This window comes from Oncorhynchus tshawytscha, linkage group LG18, assembly GCF_018296145.1.
Source record: "Oncorhynchus tshawytscha isolate Ot180627B linkage group LG18, Otsh_v2.0, whole genome shotgun sequence".
Classification (NCBI taxonomy): domain Eukaryota; kingdom Metazoa; phylum Chordata; class Actinopteri; order Salmoniformes; family Salmonidae; genus Oncorhynchus; species Oncorhynchus tshawytscha.
The window spans coordinates 24161432-24186001 of NC_056446.1; the positions used below are offsets into that span (position 1 = coordinate 24161432).

At 42.1% G+C, this 24570-nt stretch overlaps 3 protein-coding genes across 7 annotated transcripts; 2 read left to right on the top strand and 1 right to left on the bottom strand.

Annotated features, from left to right (window-relative positions):
• The first annotated feature begins 27 nt into the window (after positions 1-27).
• LOC112217364 (hydroperoxide isomerase ALOXE3-like) lies at positions 28-7676 on the top strand. Its single transcript, XM_024377595.2, has 14 exons — positions 28-39; positions 908-1112; positions 1285-1366; positions 1509-1631; positions 1838-1941; positions 2192-2364; positions 2709-2852; positions 3656-3859; positions 4772-4858; positions 4991-5160; positions 5287-5408; positions 5503-5603; positions 5837-6007; positions 7213-7676. The coding sequence occupies exons 1-14, from the start codon at positions 28-30 to the stop codon at positions 7405-7407; spliced, it is 1893 nt and encodes a 630-aa protein (XP_024233363.2). The 3' UTR covers positions 7408-7676.
• A 117-nt stretch (positions 7677-7793) lies between these two features.
• On the bottom strand, positions 7794-12466 carry LOC112217709 (F-box only protein 30-like). 3 transcript variants are annotated; one of them, XM_024378188.2, is made up of 3 exons: positions 12314-12466; positions 9043-11543; positions 7794-8728 (listed from the first exon to the last, which is right to left on the bottom strand). In XM_024378188.2, the coding sequence occupies exons 2-3, from the start codon at positions 11515-11517 to the stop codon at positions 8528-8530; spliced, it is 2676 nt and encodes an 891-aa protein (XP_024233956.1). In that variant the 5' UTR covers positions 11518-11543; positions 12314-12466; the 3' UTR covers positions 7794-8527. The 3 variants fall into 3 exon arrangements, with proteins under 3 accessions (XP_024233956.1, XP_024233955.1, XP_024233954.1); XM_024378187.2 differs by having other exon boundaries at positions 12179-12466; XM_024378186.2 differs by lacking the exon at positions 12314-12466 and adding an exon at positions 11980-12133.
• A 136-nt stretch (positions 12467-12602) lies between these two features.
• On the top strand, positions 12603-23128 carry LOC112217710 (protein DEK-like). 3 transcript variants are annotated; one of them, XR_002948501.2, is made up of 6 exons: positions 12603-12729; positions 17112-17890; positions 18181-18346; positions 18466-18601; positions 22212-22366; positions 22808-23128. XR_002948501.2 is itself a non-coding variant. In XM_024378189.1 (5 exons), the coding sequence occupies exons 2-5, from the start codon at positions 18305-18307 to the stop codon at positions 22919-22921; spliced, it is 387 nt and encodes a 128-aa protein (XP_024233957.1). In that variant the 5' UTR covers positions 12646-12729; positions 17112-18304; the 3' UTR covers positions 22922-23128. The 3 variants fall into 3 exon arrangements, 1 of the variants encoding a protein (XP_024233957.1); XR_002948500.2 differs by having other exon boundaries at positions 17112-18346; XM_024378189.1 differs by having other exon boundaries at positions 12646-12729; positions 17112-18346; positions 18466-18541.
• The last annotated feature ends 1442 nt before the right edge of the window (positions 23129-24570 follow it).

Genomic DNA, 24570 nt, shown 5'->3' on the forward strand with positions numbered 1-24570 from the left:
AACTTGGCCAACTGTGTCCTAGATGTCATGACAGGAAAGGTGAGTTATGAGCTTTGTGTACAAAGCTTGTTGCTTGACAGTGACAGATTGTCTTTTTTGCATATTTTTTTTTAACCTTGCAGTGAAACAAATATAAAAGCGAATCGATAACTGAGTTGTTGCAGTTAAGAATTGCAAATATGTGTAATAGCCCTTCACTCAAAGTATAGACGACTGATTGTGGTAGAGGCACCATGAAGAAGGCAGATTTTTTCTAAAATATCACTTTCAAGGCTGCTTTTAAAAGTGTGATTTCACCTAAAACAAAACTGGCAACTTCAAACAATATACAGGATTATACATAATGTCGATAGGAAGATGTTCACAGAGTTGGTCAAATAATTTTGCCAACACTGCTGGAGACTAACACGATGTGCAATATCATGCTGTTTGTTCATTCATGAGAGGTAGACTGTAGTATGTATGTCAAATATTGATACGGTGAGACATTTGGGTATCTTAAGCACATGTGGGACATTTGCATCAGCCGTTTTCTCTGACCGTGACTGGAAATTAAGATTGTCATGCAAGTGAGTTGGAGTGTTTTTCATATTCACTCACCATCATTGTAGAGTCTCGAGGATGATGGCATTCTATACTAGTAGTGACATGTACAAAGTGACAGGCCTCAAGGAGGATAGTCTCCTAAAACATTTTTATAGTATTTTTGAAAGGTTAGTTCACTTCCAGGTGCCACCTTGACAGCCCCAAAAGTGAACTTTTTTGCTCATGTGGATTTTTACACTGTTTGGCTCTGCTGTAAAAATGGCATGTTGGACAAAAAAGCTTTTGGGCAAAATAAAAAATATTTTGGTCAAAATGACTTGCCTCATGTAGGCTTAAACTGCCACATCTCCATTCTCTACAGATAGGAACCTACACTGTGACTACCGCCTCAAATCTGGGGCAACTCCTCCTGGTTAAGCTGGAGAAAGAGCAGTACCTGTTCCTGCCAGAAAACAAGTGGTTCTGCTCCAAGGTTGTCGTGACGACACCTGAGCATGATGTCATCTACTTCCCCTGTTACAAATGGGTGTCCAGAGGGGAGGTTGTGGAGCTGAGAGGAGGAAAAGGTGTGCCCTGAATCAGCATTTATTCTGGGAATATAATACCCTAGTCAATGTTATTTATCATATAACTTCTGCATAGCTGTATAACTTATATTACAAGAATGTAGCTAAGATGTGATACATTTGCCTACTTTGCTCATCCTCTGTCATCCTTCTATGCCTCTCCACTTCACAGCCAGGAAGGTTTTTGAGGATGAGCTCCCTCTACTGGTGCACCATCGTAAAAAGGAGCTGGAGCATCACAAGAAACTGTTCCAGTACGTTTTTCACTTCCCAGCTCAACACACTGACTGTCCATCTGTATAATGCTGTAGATTACTGTGAGGACATGTACACATGTCTCTGTACCTGTTCACATTCCTTTGTTTCAATAAGTGTATGTTCTTGTCCCACCCTCAGGTGGAATGAGTTTGCTGAGGGACTTCCCCACATTAACAGTGCCAAAGAACTCTCAGCCCTTCCTGCTGAAGTTCTCTTTTCCTTTTCCAAAGAGGTAGAGACAATCTACACAAGAGAATCAGGGTAGGTTCAAAGCAGTGCATAAAACCCACCAATATAAAACCCACCAGTGCATAAAACCCACCAAAACCCACCAGTGTAGCATTCTACCATCTGAAGATGCAAACACAAACCATCCCTAAGACTGCGAGGTGGTAATGACATAACATGAAGGAAATATCCCTGTAACCTTTCACCTTTCGCCTTTAACCCCATCTACCCTCTTCCAGAATGTTTGAGCTCAAACTGAAGGGCCTTGCAGACTCCACCGAGCAGTGGGAAGACTTGGATAAGATGAAAAAGGTATTCTGGTTCAGAAAGACACCCATCTCAGGTAAAAGAGCAGACCCCTCAAGTTAAAACATCAAACATAGGGTGCATTATTAGATTGCAGCAAACAGAAACTTGCTCTTACATCAGTGGGCCCTACCAGCTTAAAAATGATACCAAATGTCCTTGCTCTTCAAAACCATACACTTATTAGGCTAGTGCATACTGCCATAACTCTGTCCTAGTGAGACGTGTTTGTTGAATCAATCTAGAGATGTGTTTAAGCTTACACGGACATAATACCTCCATCCTAGAATATGTCTCTGAGCACTGGAAGGAGGATGACTTTTTCGGGTCCCAGTTTCTGAATGGAACCAACCCCAATGTGATCCAGCGCTGCACAACGCTTCCCCCCAACTTCCCTGTCACAGATGAGATGGTACAGCCCTTCCTGGAGGACGGGAGTTCCCTGGCGTCGGAGATGAAGGTATGAAAAAAAAGTTGGTCTTAGCCACGCCTTGGATCTCTAAATATGCTGTATAGATTTGTATTTTATCACAGGTGGGTGGTGCTAGTTAACAATACAATGGAGTTAGAGGAAGGGTTTCTTCCCCTAAACTGGTGGTAAAATTGAATTTGGTGTTGCACAGGGTTCATTGCTTGTGCCCCTGCTGTTCCCTTATACAACCCCTTGATACCTTAAATCGTATATTTTGTCTTTCTGTTAGTAGGAGCCATTGTGTGAGCGGCATGAGCTACTATAACTACTTTAAGTAAATTAAATTAGACCACAAATGCCTTAACTTCCATCTTCTTTTGTCCTCCCTACAGAAAGGAAACATATTTATTTGCGACTACAAGAGGCTTGAGGGTGTGCCAACCCGGGTGGTAAACGGTGAACCACTGCCTCTCACTGCTGCTCTCTGCCTGTTCTACAATAACCCAGAGGACAATCTGACACCTATCGCCATCCAGGTACACACACCTGCACCAATGGCATACTTAAGTGACATAGACATTAGGGTCAAATGGTAAACTAAAACATGCAGCTGTCTTCAGAAAATGTTCTAGACAATTCAGCATGAAGCTAAAAAATACAGATGTAGGGTCTTAATTTGATCACCCTGCTGCAGGAAAACTTTTAGTATATTTGAGGTTTAAAGGGACTTCTGAAGTTTGTAATTTCCACTTTGAAATTTCAGACTGGATTTTCCCTCACCAAAAAAGTATAAAAACCCTACAAAAATGTCCATTAATTATAATCCACTTAATAATTCACATTTCCTGTTGCTGAAGGATTATTTTCCTCCTGTAGCAAACTCGCTCAAATTAAGATCCTACATCTGTAGTACCATCCTAACTGTTCCACAAAGCTCAACCAAATGTCATTAGAAAAAAAGAAGAATAAAACAACCATTAAAAAATCATTTAAAAACAAGAGAAAAAATGTCTTGTTAACAGAAAAGAAAGGAAAAAACATGCTAAACACTTCTACTCAAAACAAAGCTACTTTCCACAGTTATCATTACATCACAGTCCCCAATCAATATCATGTATGTACAGTATTCAAGGCTATTTAAATTATAGATCTGAGAAGGGAGAGTCAGTCCATGTTTGGATCCATATTTGAATGTTGATATGACATTAATAAGTTTATTTGCCAAAATGCTACATGTTTGTGTATTGAGAATTGTACCTGAACAATGTTGTCATAAAAGTTGTGTTTTTGTTAAAACTTGCCTTTATTCCTTTGGTTCTGGGTTTCTCTGACCTCACAGCTGGAGCAGCAGCCCTCTCAGCAGAACCCCATATATCTGCCTAGCGACTCTGAGCACGACTGGCTGCTAGCCAAGATGTTTGTGAGGAATGCAGATTTCATTGAACACCAGAATAGCTATAATCTGCTGGGCACTCATTTACTGGCTGAGGCCTTTGCTATGGCAACCCTCCGGAGCCTTCCTATCATGCACCCTCTCCACAAGGTATGACAACCTGACACAGACTGGGGTCCCACCAAACAATCAACTATCAACTAAGTGTCTTGTTTCAAGATGGAATCCTCATTCGGGGAAACAGCACCATTGTCCGCCCCAGCACCTTTGTTATTGTTTTTGTTGAACTGCGTCGATCAGTGTGGTAAAACAAATTGCAGTACATATTCTCCTGTTCTGTCACGTGTGCAATGATATTCGAGGGAAAAACACAGTGTTCGTTGTTTGCAGTAACTTATTTGTTTTTATAATATCCCAAACGGATGTGGCAGTTTCACCATTAATGATTCCATTTTTTACTTCAATTTACTATGTTAGAATAATGGGATGTCAATATGTTAAACGTGACCCGGGGCAGTGAAAAACATGATTATCCTGTCTTTTATATATTTTTCCAAACTATGAGGTTGGAATAATACAGTGATATTGTGAACATGGTGATAATTCCCTTTAAGTGCAAGAGGTGTTGGAAAAGACAGACTGAAATTTCAGTTTGTTTTGATGGGAAGGAGTTTCGACCTGCCTGGTGACATCATCAAGTGGTAAATTAATTAATAGACCAATAAGAAAGAGCGTTCCAAACCTTTTTCGTTTTTAGTTTCCCCCTTCCCACTCAGACCGCTCCCAGACAAGTCCTAGCAAAATTCTTGCTTGAGAAATTGCTCCTTGCTATGAAGCTACTTGTGTTTCTTTTTGACCATTTTAATTGAAACAATCACAGTAAGGTACTTTATTGTTACCCAGAAATGATTTGATATTGAGATAAAAATGGCTGCATTGGACCTCTTAAGGACCCCTTTTTTTCACCGACACCGATCCCGAATACGTTTTAACAAAGATTTTTCAATGTATATTTGTAACTTTCTTTACTTCCCTCTTCCTAATTGTCTGTACTCGGTCCAGTTGCTGATTCCCCACTTCCGTTATACCTTGCCGGTAAACACCATTAGCCGTGAAATACTTTTTGGACCTGAAGAAGGCTTAACTAAGGTATTTAGATACAGTAAAAGTATACACAGCTTAAAAGCTAACCCAATAGACATTGCTACCCTAACGATAACAAATGCATATTTTATTGAAGTGTCCCGAAAAATGACAAAAAAGCGGTGTCCATTTATCCAGGACACCACTTTAGGACTGGAGGGGTTGAAGGAACTCTTGAAAAGGGCACACTCAGAAATCACCTACAGCTCCCTCTGTCTGCCGGAGAACATTGTTGCACGAGGACTGGAGTCCATCCCTAACTTCTACTACAGGGAGGATGGCCTGAAGCTGTGGAACATCATCAACAGGTGGAGCTATGGCTACACTGATGGACATATCAGTAATACCTTAGTAACCTTAATGGCCAATTAAATAATTGTATTGTAAAAAAATAACACAAACATAGATAAGTGCTTGATTGTTGTGATGTGAAGCTTTGTCCAGGGGATGGTGGAGCACTTCTACTCCTCTGACAGTGAAGTGTCCAGGGACTCTGAGCTTCAGGACTGGATCCACGAGATCTTCATCCATGGGTTCCTTGGAAACGGAAAGTCAGGTATGATGACTCATCAAATGAACAGATGAAATGTCACTGTTGTAGTTATATTGTTTAAGATCCTTCTCCTCATCCACTGATGTCACCTTCCCAGGAATCCCTCAACGTTTTGACACAGTGAAGGAAGTCATCAAATTCATCACCATGGTGATCTTCACTGTGTCAGCACAACATTCTGCTGTCAGCATGGGACAAGTGAGATGAGGAAGAGAGCAAAACAAGTTAACAAATTACATTGCAGGACTGATAAGTATATATATATATATATATATATATATATATATATATATATATATATATATAAAATATGTATTTTTATTTAAAAAACATAATATATATATATATATATATATATATATATGTATATATATGTATTCTTAAAAAAATACATTTTATTTATTTACATATGACTACTTTCTCTTTCCTAGTTTGACTACTGCAGCTGGGTACCCAACAGCCCCATATTTCTATGCAAAGCTCCTCCCACCACTAAGGGGTGCTCTAGCATGAGCACCATTTTTGAGACACTGCCAGATGTCGGCTCAACAGTGAGGGGAATGGCTTCCACATGGCTGCTCAGCAAGAAATACTCAGACTTTGTGAGTTTTGACCTCAATGATTTGACCCTCTTAGATATGGTATTTTTAGAGTCATATCTCTGATGTGCTGTGGTCACTGTTGCTGCAGTCATTGACCCTGTTCGAATACAATTGTGTCCTTCCTTTCTCCCTTCCCACCCTATTTGCTTGAGGTAATCACAGGTCTCTGTGTGGGTTAGGTGAAAACATTGTTTCCACCAGAGGAGGCTGGTGGGAAGAGCTATAGGAGGATGGGCTCATCGTAATGGCTGGAATGGAATGGATAGAACAGAGTCATGTGGTTTGCATATGATTCATGTGTTTGATACTGTTCCAATTATTCCATTCTAGCCATTACATTGAGCCAGTCCTCCTATAGCTCCTCCCACCAGCCTCCTCTGGTTTCCTCCCCATTGCTTTCACCAATCTCACAGTTACAGATCAGCTATTTCCTCAAGGAAATAAGAAAAGAACGGTGCATTTTGAAAGTATTCAAACAGGGACATTGTTGCTCAAGTCTAGTCTATACCTGACACCAAGGAAGTGGTAGGAAAAGTAGATTTCTCATACTTGAGTAAAGATACCTTCATCGAAAACGACTCAAGTAAAAGTGACAGTCACCCAGCAAAATACTACTTGAGTAAGAATTTTAAAGTATATATTTAAAGTATAAATATACTTAAGTATCAAAAGTAAATGTAATTGCTAAATATAATAGGCAAACCAATCGGCACAATTTTTTTTTTTTTTTTGTGATAGCCAGGGGCATACTCCAACACTCAGACATAATGTACAAATTAAGTATTTGTGTTTAGTGAGTCCACCAAGTCAGAGCCTGTAGTTCTGACCAGGGATGTTCTCTTGATAAGTGTGTGAATTGGACCATTTTCCTGTTCTGTTAAGCATTCAAAATGTAACGAGTACTTTTGGGTGTCAAGGAAAATGTATGGAGTAAAAAGTACATTATTTTCCTTAGGAATGTAGTGGACTAAAAGTAAAAGTTGTCAAAAATATGAATAGTAAAGTAAAGTATAGATACTCCAAAAAACAACTTACTGTAAGTAGTACTTTAAAGTATTCCTAATTAAGTACTTTACCCCACTGCTCCAATGACCCGACAGGCCTAATCATCACAAATACATAACTCACTCATTTGCTTCTTCTTATATCTGGAGATTTTCTTCTCCCACAAAGTAATAAATTGGAATATCATCTGTTTTCCTCAGATCCCCCTTGGCTCATACCCAAATCAATACTTTGACGAGACTGATGGATACTTTGACGTGACCAAGCAGATGATGAAGCACTTTCAGGCTGAGTTATCCTACCTCAGTGAGTCAATCACTGAGAGGAATTCCACATTTACACCACCTTATAACTACCTGAACCCTGCCGAGATGGAGAATAGTGTATCTATGTGAGCCGGTTCATGTTACCATAATGACTGAGCATGCAAAGTTGCTCGCAAGCCCTGTAGTACAGGGCATAGTAGTGTGTCCAAGGAATACAGTATACCCTGCTGCCAATAACCAGAGTTATGCAAATCTGTTACTGATTATGAGCATTCAAGTGAACATTTTATTTAACCTTTGGAAAGATGGAGAACGTAAATATACTTCATCTTGTCTTCTTTGATCTCAATAACCATGTTTTATTGCACTTCCTCTCAAGTTAACATGTGGTAGTGAGCAGCTTTATGTACTTTTAATTATCAAATAAATTCAAGTTTGTCTGATTCACTGAAGCTCTATGGTGCTGATAAAAAAAAAACAAAGAGCTAGACAAACACAAGGAAGATCACAAAAGGTGTTATTGAAGATTCATTTTATTAAACAGCAACAAAATCACATGCATTGTTGGGACAGCTCCATGTGACCACGCATGACTTCTCTTCCTTTGTTTTGTGGTCACTTTCTGGTCCAACCCACTGGTCCTTCAAGTCCAGTTTACACATATCACATATTGATCCCCACCATATTCATTTAAATGAGGATGCTTTTGGTACATTGGTAAGAGTGACCAGGGACTTGTACATGTCATTAAAGTGCTATATGGAAAATAACTTGCTGAAAGGCAAGACAGTGAAAATATGTATATTTCTTTCTATGTATAGTCAGTATTTGTCCAAGAAAATCATGTTACCAAAATAGGGGCACGATTTAAACACCAACAAACCATGCAAGTTAAATAGTACTAATTTACATCTAGTATGGATACATTGCAGGTCAAGAAACCTACTGTAACCGTGTGTCAAGCAGATCAAGTATTATTTCATACATTAAGGCTCTTCTTCAACCGTCATACAACACGGGACACAGGGAGACTCTCAATTGCATACTGCTGACATCCTCTCCTCCTCAAAACCCATTGGATGAGAAAGCCAGAGGTCCCTCCTCTCTGACCTTCTCCTCAAATGGGTTTTGAGAAGGAGAGGACACAAGTAGTATGCAATTGAGATTCTCCCACATTATTTTTCAATATAAAAAATACATGTAACATCAAAACCTATGGTATTAAATTACACAGTGTAGCTAACAGAGGTTAGGTCATGTGTTTCTCCTGGAGTTTCAAGATGGAGAGGAGGGATCGGTCTCTGGCTGTGCACATGGACGGCAGTGGAACGGCCTCCATCTTGCGCTCGACGGTGTTGTAGCGGCACGTCCTCAGATGGTCGGACATGCTGGAGACTTCGGCGAACCGCCACTCACTAACGGGGCTGAAGGCAGTGCTGAATCTCCACACCTGCCCAAACAGAACAAGAGTATTGATAAGAGGGCAAGAGAGTTCAATCCAGTAGTATTAGCCTATACATGCAAACATTTAAATGGGGCATAGGGTAAGGGATTTAACATCAGTGCTATTGTACATGTGTCAGTGTCGAAATAAGAAGACCCTATCGTGGCAGTGGCACGCTAAAATCCCAGACTGGGAATGTAAATCCTCAGATGTGGTTGTAAATATGGCTGTAAACTATAATACTGGCGGTCTAAAAATCAAACTTTTGCACATCTTACACCTGGTGGTCCAGTTTCAGCCAACAAATGTGAGTTATTTACCCTGTCTTTGATCTGCCATGAGAAGGTTCCGTTTGGGTACTGCCTCCTCTCCCACCGTAGTTCCACTATCCCCCGGGACTGCAGCAGGCTAGCACACACGTCCCTCATAGTCCGCGACACCACAGACAGCTGGCACAGGCTGAAGCCGTCTAGGAAGCGGGCCACATGTTCCAGCACCTCAAAGGGAAGCCCACTGAACTGGTCTGATTGGGACTCGCCCAACGGTTCCCCCCCAACGGGGCTTGGCTGCACCCCAAATGACCGAAGGTTCCGGTCATGGATGACCTTTGAACCCTGGGATGAGGGGCAGAACCTGCGCTGGGAGTAGGTGCAGCCGTAGTAAGCCAGGGGACAGCGGTGCTCCATCCAACCATTGAGGCCCGCGTGGATGTCCTCGTGGACGTTCTTGAAGTGGGAGGAGTACTCATCCCTGCGGAACAGCTGGCCACAAACGAAGGAGAACATTTGCTGGAGACGATTACATGGCATGTTCCGGATCTGTGGAACCTCCTCTAGAACCAGGTCTAGGCGGAGGGTGCGGAAGGGGCTGGGGTAGGATAGTTGGGGCGCGTGGTCGCAGGCAGCTGCAGACGCTACGTCGCCCACTCTTGTGCTGGTCACCAAGATGGCCGCTGGGAAAGTGAAGGTCTGCGTGCCGAAGTCGACGTGGAAGCCGTCTACATAGGTCGTTTCAGAGATCCTGCGGCACTTGCGAGACTCCTCCAGGCAGAAGAGGAGGGCTGCTGTGATCAGGTCGATCTCCCCCAGGCCCATGGGGTCGTCCTCCTGCTCCAGGTCTGATGTATCCACTGCCTTGTCCTCCATTTTGGGTCTAAACCTAACCCGGACCCTTCGTCCATTGGACAGAGCAAACTGGCCCAAGCCTCTGAGCAACTGGTGGTTCTGGAACTTCCTCTCCAGCCCTCTGTCCTCTAGGACCACGTGGCTGGCCCTGTGTGCAATACCCTGGTGGATATGCAGGGGTGGTGCTAGTGGAGGGTCTGGGTGAGATTGGGGTTGTGTCTGTGACTGAGACACACAGGACCCTTGAGGCACAGGTGACAGGTTCAAGTCATCTTGCACCTTGACTAGGCATACGGTTTCACTGGTGGACCAACTGGTTCCAGGCTGTTGCTGGTCTGCTGAATCTGAACCTAAGACCTGCTCCTGTGGCCTCTTCTGGGAGCCTTCCCCACTCAAACAACCATTACATAGGCTCTGTCCATCCATCCCCTCAACACTCTTTGAGGCCCCACCTAAAAGTTCCATCTGCATGTTGCCATCAGCAACAACATTCATGGCAACCTCACTGTCGGTTCTGCTGACCACTCTCAGCGGTCCGACTGATGATCCTGCCTCAGCATCTTTCATCTCAACATTAATTGAGTCTGCATCTTCCAATTGGTGGAAGCTGCTGTTAGGTTCCGCCTGAGGGTGAGAGGGGGCTCCGTTGATTGGGTCTGTGTATTTTACTGTGTTGCCGAGGTCACCCAGGGCTGTGACCAGGCTCCTCCTTAGCTGGACTGTAGCCTGGTGGAGTTGGTGCAGCTGTCCATAGCACTCCTTTAAATTCACACCCTCAGCTACAAGACCTTTGACCTCCAGTCTGTTGTGAAGCAGCAGCTCCTCATTCCTGTCACTGCTGTTCTCTCTATGCTGAGGCTCCAGCATTGCTCCTCCGTTCATGTGTTGCTCTGTGTTGTTGTCAGAGGTGTTGTTAGCGCTGCTGAGGACATCCAACGCGGCGGCAAGGCTCCTCGCCGTCTCCACTGTGGCCTCGTACAGCTTGCTATACCGCTCCTCGTTCAAACCGTTTATTCCGTTGGCAATTTTATCCTTTGCTGAGCCCAGCGGTGGTGTCAATGGTGGTTGTGAATGCGTCGTCATTGGTGGTGGTGACTGCGGCGTCAATGGTGGCGGTGACTGCGGCGTCAATGGTGGTGGTGACTCAGAAGTGGCAGCTATAGGGTCGGCCACCACCAGCACCGCTGAGTCCGAAGCAGTGTCCTTCTCGCTCTCTACGGCGACCACCGTTGGCTGTCTTTCAACCGTGGGCGCCATGGCGACCACCTTGAGGGACTCGATCAGTGTGTGTTGGTCCTGCAGGGCGAGCGCCATGTCCAGCTGCTCTGTCTCCTCCACCCCCCAGCTCAGGCTCTCGTATGAGGTGTAGTCCAGGCAGCTGATCGGCCACCTGTTCCACTCCATGGTGCAGCACACCACGCCCGCTGGGCACACCTCCAGATGCGCGGGAATCCGGGTCCGCACCAGGGTGGCAGGGCAGCCAAAGCCACTGTTCAGGCAGGGCACCCTCTCCAGGGGGCAGAGGAGGCGGTGCTCGGGTCCTTTGCAGGTGTGGAAAATGGCCCCGCAGACCAAGGGGCAGGTGACCAGGTCACAGGAGATACCAGGTTCAGGCCTGGTCATGCACCTCTGACTCAGGCAGGTCACACAGTGGGTATGTTGCAGCGCCATCTTTAAGAAGAGGGGGAGTGGAGTTTCTGGAGGGGTGTAAGGTGGAGCAGGGAGGTGTGGTGATGGGAAGGGGAGAGTCCACAACACAGAGGAAAAAGGAGACAATATACACAGGAATGAATGTTAATTTGTGTGTACAAGCGGGTGCATACAATACAGTACACTAGTCATTTCAATTTGGTTGAAAAATATCAAACCCAGCCATTCATTCCTCAAGTAGCAACAGTGTGGCAAGGAATAATTTGTATAGGAAATTAGTTATCTACAGTAGGTTAGCTCAGTTCAATACCTAAGCTAAAGAGCGAGCTAGCTTAGCTATGTTGAGTCATTGTAACACCAATAGCCTAATAATAACTTGGCTGACCAGATACTTAGCCTAAGTTAGCCGCTAGCTAGCCAGCTTTGTCAGCAAAGGAAAACAAGCCAGCTATTAAGGTTCAGCTTGATAAACCAAAAGCAAACCTAATGAATGAAGAAATACTATTTGAAGGACTGATTTCACAGACTGGTCATGCTGATGGTGGGATTCAGTGTAGCTGTTGAGACAACTCCTAACATAGCAAGAAGACCGTGTCGCAGTCTGAGTGACGAAAGAGCCACTAACTTTCAGCTGTCCCATGAACAACAACTCAGAAAGAAACTTCAATTCTTGTCTAATTACCGTAGCGTTGACGTGACTCGATTGCTCAAACTCCACGACTATAGTAATCCAGCTACGTGTCCGTTCATATTACAGTTACAAATGGATGTAAACAAGTTTTTTCCTATACATCTCTCCTCTTGTCTTTCAACCAACCTCCCTATGCGTTGTCCGCTGTTGCTTCTCCCTCTATTCTAAACTGAGAGATTATCCTAGGGATGTGTGTTCCCATTGGACAATGGTTGTCATGTGGGTCGGGGTGTTCCTTCCTTCTTATAGAAGTTTGCGAGATAGGTCAAAAAAATTAATTCATCTTCAACCTAGGAAGTTTGGCCTGTGAAGTTTTCATAAAACTACTCTTATTACATCTCTAAGTAATCGTATACCATATCTTCATACCGCTTTTTGATATTAGGTAGTAATGTGATTCTTAATTAGGAATTTGAAATTAGCAATTTGTATCATTTTGATATCGTTAGCTGAGACGCTAGTTGATGTCGTCATCACGCAGCAGGCACGTAATGATAAAATCGTCAACATCCGATTCAGGAGCGGGCATGGCTTTTTGCAATGTAAGTATAGTGATCAATTAATTATACATAAATTAATTTCGAAGGATTAAGAAAAAATAAAGGCTAGATCTACACCTTAGTAATGAATGCAGCTCTTTATAGTCTTGAGAACGAGTCTGTCTGCTAAACGTTAGTCGAGCGAGCTAATTCAGGAAAACCAGCAGACCAATTGCAGACTTTCATAGTCAAATCTCAGAATAGCCATTGGATTTTAAAACATCTCATTCTATCTTTTTTTGTTTAGTAGAGGTATACCAGACCACGTGATAAGCAATACCACCTCCAGAGAAGAACAGATATAGTCCTTGGTTCACTCCAGACCTGACTGCCCTCGACCAGCACAAAAACACTCTGTGGCGGACTGCAATAGCATCGAATAGTCCCCGCGATATGCAACTGTTCAGGGAAGTCAGGAACCAATACAGTCAGTCAGGAAAGCAACGGCTAGCTTTTTCAAACAGAAATTTGCATCCTGTAGCTCTTAACTCCAAAAAGTTTTGGGACACTAAGGTCCATGGAGAATAAGAGCACCTCCTCCCAGCTGCCCACTGCACTGAGGCTAGGTAACACTGTCACCACCGATTAATCCACGATAATCGAGAATTTCAATAACCATTTATTGAAATTACTGAAAAAAATTACTTTATTTACTGAAATTACTTTATTTACTGAAAACCAATATTTTCAGACAAGATAGAACGGCCAAAGGGGGCGGTGTTGCAATGTACTGCAAAGATAGGACAGAACTCTGCAGGCTACTATCCAGGTCTGTACCCAAACAATTTGAACTTCTACTTTTAAAAATCCACCTCTCTAAAAACAAGTCTCTCACCGTTGCCGCCTGCTATAGACCACCCTTTGCCCCAAGCTGTGCTCTGGACACCATATGTGAACTGATTGCCCCCCATCTATCTTCAGAGCTCGTGCTGCTAGGCAACCTAAACTGGAACATGCTTAACACACTAGCCATCCTACAATCTAAGATTGATGCCCTCAATCTCACACAAATTATCAATGAACCTACCAGGTACCACCCCAAAGCCGTAAACACGGGCACCCTCATTAGATATCATCCTAACCAACTTGCCCTCTAAATACACCTCTGCTGTTTTCAACCAAGATCTCAGTGATCACTGGCTCATTGCCTGCATCCGTAATGGGTCAGCGGTCAAACGACCTCCACTCATCACTGTCAAACGCTCCCTGAAACACTTCAGCGTGCAGGCCTTTCTAATCGACCTGGTTGGGGATCCTGGAAGGATATTGATCTCATCCCGTCAGTAGAGGATGCCTGGTTATTTTTTTTAAATGCCTTCCTAACCATCTTAAATAAGCATGCCCCATTCAAGAAATTTAGAACCAGGAACAGATATAGCCCTTGGTTCTCTCCAGACCTGACTGCCCTTAACCAACACAAAAACATCCTATAGCGTTCAGCATTAGCATCGAACAGCCCCTTGTGATATGCGACTTTTCAGGGAAGCTAGAAACCAATATACACAGGCAGTTAGAAAAGCCAAGGCTAGCTTTTTCAAGCAGAAATTTGCTTCCTGCAACACAAACTCAAAAAAGTTCTGGGACATTGTAAAGCGCATGGAGAATAAGAACACCTCCTCCCAGCTGCCCACTGCACTGAAGATAGGAAACACTGTCACCATCGATAAATCCACTATAATTGAGAATTTCAATAAGCATTTTTCTACGGCTGGCCATGCTTTCCACCTGCCTACCCCTACCCCGGTCAACAGCACTGCACCCCCCACAGCAACTCGCCCAAGCCTTCCCCGTTTCTCCTTCTCCCAAATCCAGTCAGCTGATGTTCTGAAAAAGCTGCAAAATCTGGACCCCTACAAATCAACCGGGCTAGACAATCTGGACCCTTACTAAAATGATCTGCCAAAATTGTTGCCACCCCTATTACTAGCCTGTTCAACCTCTCTTTTGTGTCGTCTGAGATTCCCAAAGATTGGAAAGCAGCTGCGGTCATCCCCCTCTTCAAAGGGGGGGACACTCTTGACCCAAACTGCTACAGACGTATATCAATCCTGCCCTGCCTTTCTAAAGTCTTCGAAAGCCAAGTTAAACAGATCAACGACCATTTCGAATCCCACCGTACCTTATCCACTGTGCAATCTGGTTTCCGAGCTGGTACCTCAGCCACGCACAAGGTACAAAACGATATCATAAAAGATTGTACTGTGCAGCCGTCTTCATCGACCTGGCCAAGGCTTTTGACTCTGTGAATCACCATATTCTTATCGGCAGACTCAGCAGCCTTGGTTTATCAAATGACTGCCTCTCCTGGTTCACCAACTACTTCTCAGACAAAGTTCAGTGTTTCAAATCGGAGGGCCTGTTGTCCGGACCTCTGGCAGTCTCTATAGGGTGCCACAGGGTTCAATTCTTGGCCGACTCTGTTCTCTGTATATATCAATGATGTCGCTCTTGCTGCTGGTGATCCCTGATCCACCTCTATGCAGACGACACCATTCTGTAATCATCTGGCCCTTCTTTGGACACTGTGTTAAAAAACCTCCAAACGAGCTTCAATGCCATACAACACTCCTTCCGTGGCCTCCAACTGCTCTTAAACGCTAGTAAAACTAAATGCATGCTTTTCAACCGTTCACTGCCCGCACCTGCCAGCCTGACTAGCATCACTACTCTGGACTTAGAATATGTGGAGAACTACAAATATCTAGGTGTCTGGCTAGACTGTAAACTCTCCTTCCAGACTCATATTTAACATCTCCAATCCAAAATTAAATCTAGAATTGGCTTTCTATTCCGCCTTCACTCACACCGCCAAACATTCCCTGGTAAAACTGACTATCCTACCTATCCTTGACTTCGGCAATGTCATTTACAAAATAGCCTCCAACACTACTCAGCAAATTGGATGCAGTCTATCACAGTGCCATCCGTTTTGTCACCAAAGCCCCATATACCCCCCCACCACTGCAACCTGTATGCTCTAATCGGCTGGCCCTCACTACATATTTGTCGCCAGACCCGCTGGCTCTAGGTCAACTATAAGTCTTTGCTAGGTAAAGCTCCGCCTTATCTCAGCTCACTGGTCACGATAACAACACCCACCCGTAGTACGCGCTCCAGCAGGTATATATCACTGGTCATCCCCGAAGCCAACACCTCTTTGGCCGCCTTTCCTTCCAGTTCTCTGCTGCCAATGACTGGAACGAATTGCAAAAATCGCTGAAGCTGGAGACTTATATTTCCCTCACTAACTTTAAGCATCAGCTATCAGAGCAGCTAACCGATCGCTGCAGCTGTACATAGCCCATCTGTAAATAGCCCATCCAATCTACCTACCTCATCCCCATATTGTTTTTATTTAATTTTCTGCTCTTTTGCACACCAGTATTTCTACTTCCACATCATCATCTGCACATCTATCACTCCAGTGTTAATTTGCTAAATTGTAATTACTTGTTACTATGCCCTATTTATTGCCTTACCTTCTCACGCCATTTGCACACACTGTATATAGACTTTCTTTTTTTCTATTGTGTTATTGACTGTACGCTTGTTTATTCCATGTGTAACTCTGTGTTGTTGTTTGTGTCGCCCTGCTTTTCTTTATCTTGGCCAGGTTGCAGTTGTAAATGAGAACTTGTTCTCAACTAATGTACCTGTCAAATAAAGGTGAAATAATAATATATATATATTTTTTAAATCACTGCATTAAATCTCTGCAAGTCATTCTATTTGATTTATTTATTGAACCTTTATTTAACTAGGCAAGTCAGTTAAGAAGAAATTCTTATTTACAATGGCGGCCTACCAAGGATAAGTGGGTTAACTGCCTTGTTCAGGGGCTGAACGACAGATTTTTTACCTTGTCAGCTCGGGGATTCAATCCAGCAACATTTCTACCCTTTCTAACCACTAGGCTATCTGCCGCCTCTATAACTCCAAGCTATGTATTTGAGGTATATGGTTATTTTATGACTTGGGGTTGTTGGTTATTGTTTTAATAGACGTTACATTACAGAAAGAAAGCACACTGCACCCAAAGGAAATATCTTAAGTTGACCGATTGTGGGAAGTATTATAGTATGACTACTGTTAGCTCAAGGGACGAAGCACTCTTTACCTCTCCTCTAGTCACCTGCTACTTCATAGCCCTTGATGTGACCCTAGAGTTATACAATTTAAAGCTAAAACAAATCTATAGCTGTAAAGTATGTTGTCCCCAGATAGGCAGAGGTCAAACAGACGGGGCAAATATTCACTAATGGCCTGCTACAACGCTGCTGCAGATGCTATACCATCCAGCTACAACGCTGCTGCAGATGCTATACCATCCAGCGTCTTCTTCAAAGGGTCAGACCAAATGTCTAACCTCAACTTATTTGTTTCAGGTTACCCTTATGAAGTGTTCCACTACTCATCTGAAATTGGGGATTTGGACAAAACATTTTTCAAAGGGTGGTATCATTTATTTAAATTTTTTCCCGTGAAGGACCGTCCGCTTGTCAGAGGAGAAACAGACCTACTTGACTCTGATATTATCAATGAAGCAGGCAGTGATGGTGTGATATTGTTCAGGATCTACCTGCCACCAGACTTTCCCCATGTCCCGCAGCCACTAACCATGGAGTTCTTTGGTCTCTTCAAGGCTGAGTTTTTCAGGGATGCTTGTGACATCCCCCCTCCTTATAGGGACTTTGTCCTTAGGCACATAGTTGCCACAGTGTTGAAGCAGAAATAGGATGCTTTTGAAACTGAGAGGACTGTGAAGGATGGGTTCGGGAAGACAGGTATCTTTCTATTTGACTACCATGTCATGGCTAGGTCCGTATGGTGTGGGAGGGAAAAGATGAGGCCCGAGTTCGGTTCTGCTGGACCCTGTGATGATGGGCCAAAGAAAAAATGACCCGAACTTGTGACAGACAAGGGTGACAGACAGTTCTTATGACAATAAGAAGGCATTAAAGGCAAGTTCTCTATAATAATTACTTTGAGTCTCGGAATATCCTGTGATTAATTTACACAAAATTAATATAACGTCATGTCACCATTGTATTGGTACATGTTGATCTTGTGATTTACAGGTGGAATCTGACGCCAAACCGGTGTTGCCTGGGTCGTTTCTGCCAGTTTCTCTGCCATCAGAGTCTGTTAAGAAAGGAGATATTAGGTGTGGTGGTTAAAAAATAGGAGGAAATTAAGGAGGAGTTGAATGTTGTCAGACATATCTGCAATAGATCCAAATATTTTGAACAATGCCAATAATCAACATTAGACGATAATTATATCAAGGAAAAACTGTCATGCTCCACTTTTCATACTGTATACCCACCCTGATCACAAGAGCCAGCTATAGTTCAATTGAAGTGCGTTTGGCATTTCTATTATGTTAGCAGTTTGTAATTAGAAGTTTTACTTTGAAGCCTTCATCATTTTTCTGTTCTGATGACTTCATTGCAGTATTTTCCAAGAGATCACAGCCATGACTCCATTGAGAGATGGGATGAGACTTCGGGCCCTGACGATATATCGGAAGCGTCCCAGGAGTTAACAGAGGAATCTTCAGACTTATCAGACGGCCCTGATGAATCAAACAGATTTAGAATACGTTGACGAAGAAGAAGAGGTACTTATCATTTGGCCTGATATGGAACAGAATTCCAAGACCAACATCAGAATCTATTGTAAAACAGGGGGAGAATGTAGCCTCTGTTCATACACGTGTTTATCTCTGTTTTGTTGCAGTTACCTGAAACTTCACAAGCTGTGAGAGGAAAAGCATCTTCAAAGTCACTGCTGCCAGAGAAACAGTCACCTCATGGTGAAACATTTTTAATTGCACTATTGGGCCCAATCTAAGTGTCTAACCACAGAAACACAGGTTAGAATGGTCTTATTTGAATTTTTAGCTCATCTATGCCTTTACTACGGAGATTTAAGTTGTGCTTCAAATATAGTTTTTTCATGCTGACAAGAAGTGTGTAAACAATACATACAGGGCTCGACATTATGGCTTGTCCGCCTCTCTGGGGCAATTTTTAAAAAACTGTCGGACAACCAGAATATGGATTTCAGTTGTCCGAATGGACAAAAAAAATCACAATATCAAACCCTCTTAATGCTTTTAATTGTGATCAGAATTGGAAAAGGCAGCACACATCAGGGCAGTGCATGTTTGTTTGTGTTTTTCCCCCCACCTTCATTTAACCAGGAAGGCCAGTTGAGAACAAGTTCTCATTGACAACTGCGACCTTGCCAAGATAAAGCAAAGCAGTGCGACAAAAACAACAACACAGAGTTACACATAAACAAACATACAGTCAACAACACAAAAGAAAAGAAAAATAGAAAATCTATACAGTGTGTGCAAATGTAGGGAGGTAGGCAATAAATAGGCCCTAGAGGCGAAAATAATTACAACTTAGCATTAATACGGGAGTGATAGATGATGATGTGCAAGTAGAGATACTGGGGTGCAAGAGGGTAAGTAATAATATGGGGATTAGGTAGTCGGGTGTGCTATTTCCAGATTGGCTGTGTACAGGTACAGTGATCGGTAAACTGCTCTGACATTCTTACTAAATTGCTTATATTCCTATTTGCTATAGCCTATTTAAATAAATATGTTATATTTACACAAGGCAAGAGAAGGATGTAGATACTAAGAGTCTCACCAAAGCAGCGCAGAATATCCGGTCAGAAAATATATATATATATTTTTCGCTCTCTAGAATGTTGGATGATCTGGGCCAATAGCCAAAATCTATTTTTATAGCGGACACTCTGGTGTTTTATTGTTATAGAAGCCCACATTTTATATTTTCTCTCCATTTTATATGAATATGACTTGGCCTGTTAAGCCACTCTTTCAGTTTAAGGCATGCTAGACTTTTCCTGCCGCGCTAGTTCATGATCAAACAAGTTTGAAGTTGTTTTTGAATAACCCAAAAACATGGGAGCCCTAAGGTAATAATGAAAGGGATATAAGAAACAACAGCAAGTTATAGAAATCAAATGAGACATTTTTACAAACCGTATAGTTGAGCAAAGCATTATAACACAAATGATGCATGCATGTGAGGCCGAGCAAAAGCCTAATCCTACTAATTAAAATATCATAAAATCATTAAGACAATTAAAATGGAGTATTTTCCAAACTATTCTAATACAGTGTTTAATATCCTAAAGTTGCAGCTTTAAAATGGGAATAATAATGAAAGTCCGATTCTATACTATTCTCAATCAGATTTATTTTGAATTAGCAATATTTTAGGCCACAAGACGTGAAATTGAGCAAACGATACCAAGATGGAAAAATCGAATGAGTCAAAAGAAAAGTTAGCCTACAGCTGACGAAAGTTTATGAAATAAATTATACGTAGTTACGCTAGGCCAATTTTCATATTATTCTGTCAATGGGCAACCTACAACGCATATAGTAGCCGAGGCAACAATGTGAATAAATTTATAATTATCCAGTTCTGAGGACAGCACAATTGTTCTGCAGCCCACGACAACCCATAACACACACAACCAGCGAGGCTCGTTGACTGTGACTCACTCATTCCATCTGCGACCTCTTCAGCACACACACACACACACACACACACACACACACAGAGATAGCCAATGCAACCTGGTCTCAGAGCATTTCGTATCATTCTGTACGTAAATCCGAAACATTTGATTTAGTGTGATATGTTTCATATGGTATGTATGAACTTGTGATTACAATTCGTATGATATGTTCCGAATAGAAATTCGTACATTATGTTACATTCGTATACATTTTGCTAAATTTGTGAAACGTAGGACATGTTACAAATTCCAGTTTATTGTTGCTTTGGTTAATTAAAGGGTTAAGGTTAGGCGAAGGGTTAGCTAACATGCTAAATAGTTGCAAAGTAGTTTAAAAGTATTTGTATAGTTGCAAAGTTGCTAATTAGCTTAAACGTTAAAGTTGCCCATGATGAGATTCAAACACACAAACTCACGACAATTTCATAAATGTGTCAAGTGCAGCGTCTGGTTGCTCTTCATTACACACCAAAGACCAACACATATTCTTTACATCTACAACATAGGAATCATTACAAAACTTGTATGACCTCTTAAACACTATATTAGGCCCAGCCTTTGGATCTGTGGTTTTCATAGACTATATTGTGATCACTACATCCGATGGATTTGGATGCTGCTTTAACGTAGATTTCTGCAGCGCAGTGATCAACACATGTTGATGATTTAATTCCTATACTGTTTGTACACTGATAACCTGAACCAGGTTGCAGGTACTAGTTACAGTTTGAAGATGTAAGCCAGTCAATATGTAAATCACCCAGATAATATAACTCTGTTGATATCAGATACCTTATCAAGCATTTCACATATGTTATCCAGATACTGACTGTTAGCACTTGGTGGTCTATAGCAGCTTCCCACCAGAATGGGCTTTAGGCGAGGCAGATGAACCTGTATTATTACTTCAACAGTATTTAACATGAGATCCTCTCTAAGCTTTACAGAAATGTGGTTGTGAATATAAACAGCCACAGCTCCAACTTTGGCATTTCCGTATTTTCTGTAACTCTTATAACCATGTATTGCTACCACTGTACCATCTAAGTGAGTTTCAGAGATTGTCCGAATATGAATGTTACTAGCAAATGATTGATTTCATGAACCTTGTTCCTTCAGCTACATATGTTAACGTGGGCTATTTGTTGCACTTTTCTTGGATGCTTGATTGTTTTATTGCTTTACTGGGAAGCTTAGCAGAGGCAGACATACTCAGGTTATTTTTATTAGTGCAGGGTGAGCTGCACACAGTGGACTTCCAACTAGGGCACACCGCCTCAGTGCTAACAGTATCACTCTGGTTCATAAGCACATGATTACTGCATACATAAGCTGTGGGATCAGCAGAGGCATTCAGGGAAATAAATTAGGTTACTTACATTGTGTCTTCCAACGCACCTGGGATAATGTACATTTGCTGAAGCATTATGACAACTAGTCTCGTAGCCAGTTACAGAGGGCTAAAAGTCTGCTGAACCATTCAATGCCACGATGTAGGCAGCGAGACAGATATTATGGGCCGTTTGTTGGTGTCAAGTAGTGGCCCAATCAGTTCTTTAAAATCCATTTTCAGCTGTTCTGAGCTGCCCTTCATAATGTCATTGAATCCCACAGGAACTATGATAAACTCAATTTCCTGATGCTGGTTTAAAGTAATTGGGAGCTGCTTATTGATGTACTGTACTCCTGGATAGCACAAAGTGTTTGACATATCACTGTGTCAGTCAGAATACAGTGCCCATCCCATCTAACATGTTCCCCTTCGTAATCTCAAATAAGGGGACTTTGTCCCATCCCAGGCCAGAGCCAGACGTGCTTTGTAGGAATTAGGATTAGGCCTGTGATTTAGAAACTATGTTACAATTTATGAATTTGCAATCTAATTTGATTTAATTATGTAATTTGATAATCAGACTTGGTGGATGAGTCTGGTGACAGCTCTGACGACGAGCCATTGGTTAAGATGATCAGGAAGCTTCCAACAAACTGCCAGCTGAGCGAGAGAGTGAAGGCACTGCTGAAATACACAGACATGGCGGATGTGACAATGAAGCAAATCTACAATAGAGTAAGAGGACATATATCCAACGTTATTAACATTTCCAGATCTAACTTAAAATCACATGCTGCACACCAGATTATGTAATCCTTCTCTCCGGATGATGTTATCAAAAACACTTATCTTCTATCATTTTTTACTCCAAAACAGAAATCTGCTGTTGGGGTGGTGCTAGATATGATATGTTAATGTTGGGGTGGTGCTAGATATGATATGTTAATGTTGGGGTGGTGCTAGATATGATATGTTAATGTTGGGGTGGTGCTAGATATGATATGTTAATGTTGGGGTGGTGCTAGATATGATATGTTAATGTTGGGGTGGTGCTAGATATGATATGTTAATGTTGGGGTGGTGCTGGAGATTATGAATTTGATGTTGAAAAAGGGTGGAATTGTCCTTAAAATATTTTTGTGTAATCATTATCTTCCATTGTGTGATCTCTCTTAGGTGTTTGAGAGGTGCCCCCGGTATGACCTGTCTAACAAGAAGGACATCATCAAGCAGACAGTGAAAGAGGGGATTTCTTTACAACCCAGGGTTTTAATCAAGCCATATTCATAGCTTTGACAGATAACATTATAATCCATGATCTCAGGAGAACATAGTTGATATCGTGACAGACTCGGGGATTCCTGTATATGCCTTTCCAGGATGTTTCATTTATATTTTATACATACATATTCAGACTGTTTAAATACTATACAATTTCATACAACTTATTTGTTTTACTTACCTAAGTTTTGTAAATAAAGTATTTATTGTACTGTACTGATTTGGTTTATGGTGCTCCTCTCTACGGTACAGTGTACACACATTGCATTATTTATAAGCACTACCCAAATAAGATTTTGAGAAATCCCCACAGAGTGAATTTTCATTATGATCCACAGAATGTTAGAGATGTTTACTAATCAACTGTAAACAACACCTTTCAATTTGGATTTGTTGTGGATACGTACAGCAGATGAGACAAGGCAATTAGCTTGCCCAGCAGCCCTGCCCTCAGGCCTTCATCTCCCCCTCCTCCCATAACAAGATGACGCATTCTCTTCATGTCGTCAGACGCCATGTTCCCAATCTAAGAGCAGACTGACTCACTCTTCATTTGCATATGATAATACAAATGTTTAATGCTTAACTCATGTCCTCTTGACTAGGACGAAAGGCGGTTTCACCAAAAGAGCTGGCAGTACCTCTGGAGCACTTTCTGGCATGGCAAGCAGAGGTGGTATGCCTACTATAAAATGCATTGAATGTTGTCACCACCAGCTAATTCAAATGGAACAGGGAAGGCTGTCCATGATATCAGTGCATAACTACCATGAATGAGACAGAATGTCCATATAGGGTTTTCTAATTGTGTGTACTTTTCATATACATAGCCTTTGATTAAAATAGCCTCTAGCCTATAGATTCTCATTGACAGGAAATTCCTAAAGTTCCCAACAACTTTTAAAAGTTTTGACTTCATGCAAACTGCGAACTTGCACTCGAACGGTTTTGTTGAAATGTTAGGTTTGCCAACAGCGTTTCATTGATTTCATTGACTGCTGAGTTTTCAGTTGACTTTTAAGGCCACTGACGGAGGGAGGCTACATTTCAGTAGTCACTGCAGCGGTCGTGTGCATAATGACTTCACAGCAGGGACTTGTTCCTTTTGATTTCATCCTGTTACAATGTATCTGGTAGACCTACCGGTAGCAGTAAGTGGGGAAGCCAGAAAAAAAGCCATATGACAACTTATGTGTTGTGATAGTTGCATTGTTTGCTCTATTACCTGTTAGTTCAAATGCCTTGCGACCGTGATATATAGGCCTAAGGCTGAGACGATAAGGAGACACAGTGGCATAATAAATTCAACCACACCTTTATTTCATCACAAAACCAGAGAGCAACCTCTGTCCAGTGAAGTCCACAAAGCATATCGCATGTAACAAACAGTTGCATCACCTACAGCATGGTCAAGTAAGTTAATGTTTCTGACATTCTCCCAACTCCTAAATTACTATTGATTGAGAACCACAGAGTTACCGCAAGTCACAAAGAAACAGGAGCTGCCTCCACTATTCCAGCACCATTTCAACTTCAACATTTCAACATCATCAAATCACCAATGTTTAGTCTAATACAGTGACAACTAAAAGATACCGAAAACTATTTAGTCTAATCGATGTAAGCTACGCTGATCAAAAATATAAACACAACATGCA

Bases quoted from the DNA above. Each gene is read 5' to 3' on its own strand.
- LOC112217710 (XM_024378189.1), top strand. From the start codon at position 18,305: ATGAATCAAACAGATTTAGAATACGTTGACGAAGAAGAAGAG. The intron at 18,542-22,211 runs GTGAAACATTTT...TTTGATAATCAG, and splicing joins AGAGAAACAGTCACCTCATG to ACTTGGTGGATGAGTCTGGT. The intron at 22,367-22,807 runs GTAAGAGGACAT...GATCTCTCTTAG, and splicing joins TGAAGCAAATCTACAATAGA to GTGTTTGAGAGGTGCCCCCG.
- LOC112217364 (XM_024377595.2), top strand. The intron at 2,365-2,708 runs GTATGAAAAAAA...TCCTCCCTACAG, and splicing joins CCCTGGCGTCGGAGATGAAG to AAAGGAAACATATTTATTTG. The intron at 6,008-7,212 runs GTGAGTTTTGAC...TGTTTTCCTCAG, and splicing joins GCAAGAAATACTCAGACTTT to ATCCCCCTTGGCTCATACCC.
- LOC112217709 (XM_024378188.2), bottom strand. From the start codon at position 11,517: ATGGCGCTGCAACATACCCACTGTGTGACCTGCCTGAGTCAGAGGTGC. The intron at 8,729-9,042 runs GTAAATAACTCA...CTGTTTGGGCAG, and splicing joins CATGGCAGATCAAAGACAGG to GTGTGGAGATTCAGCACTGC.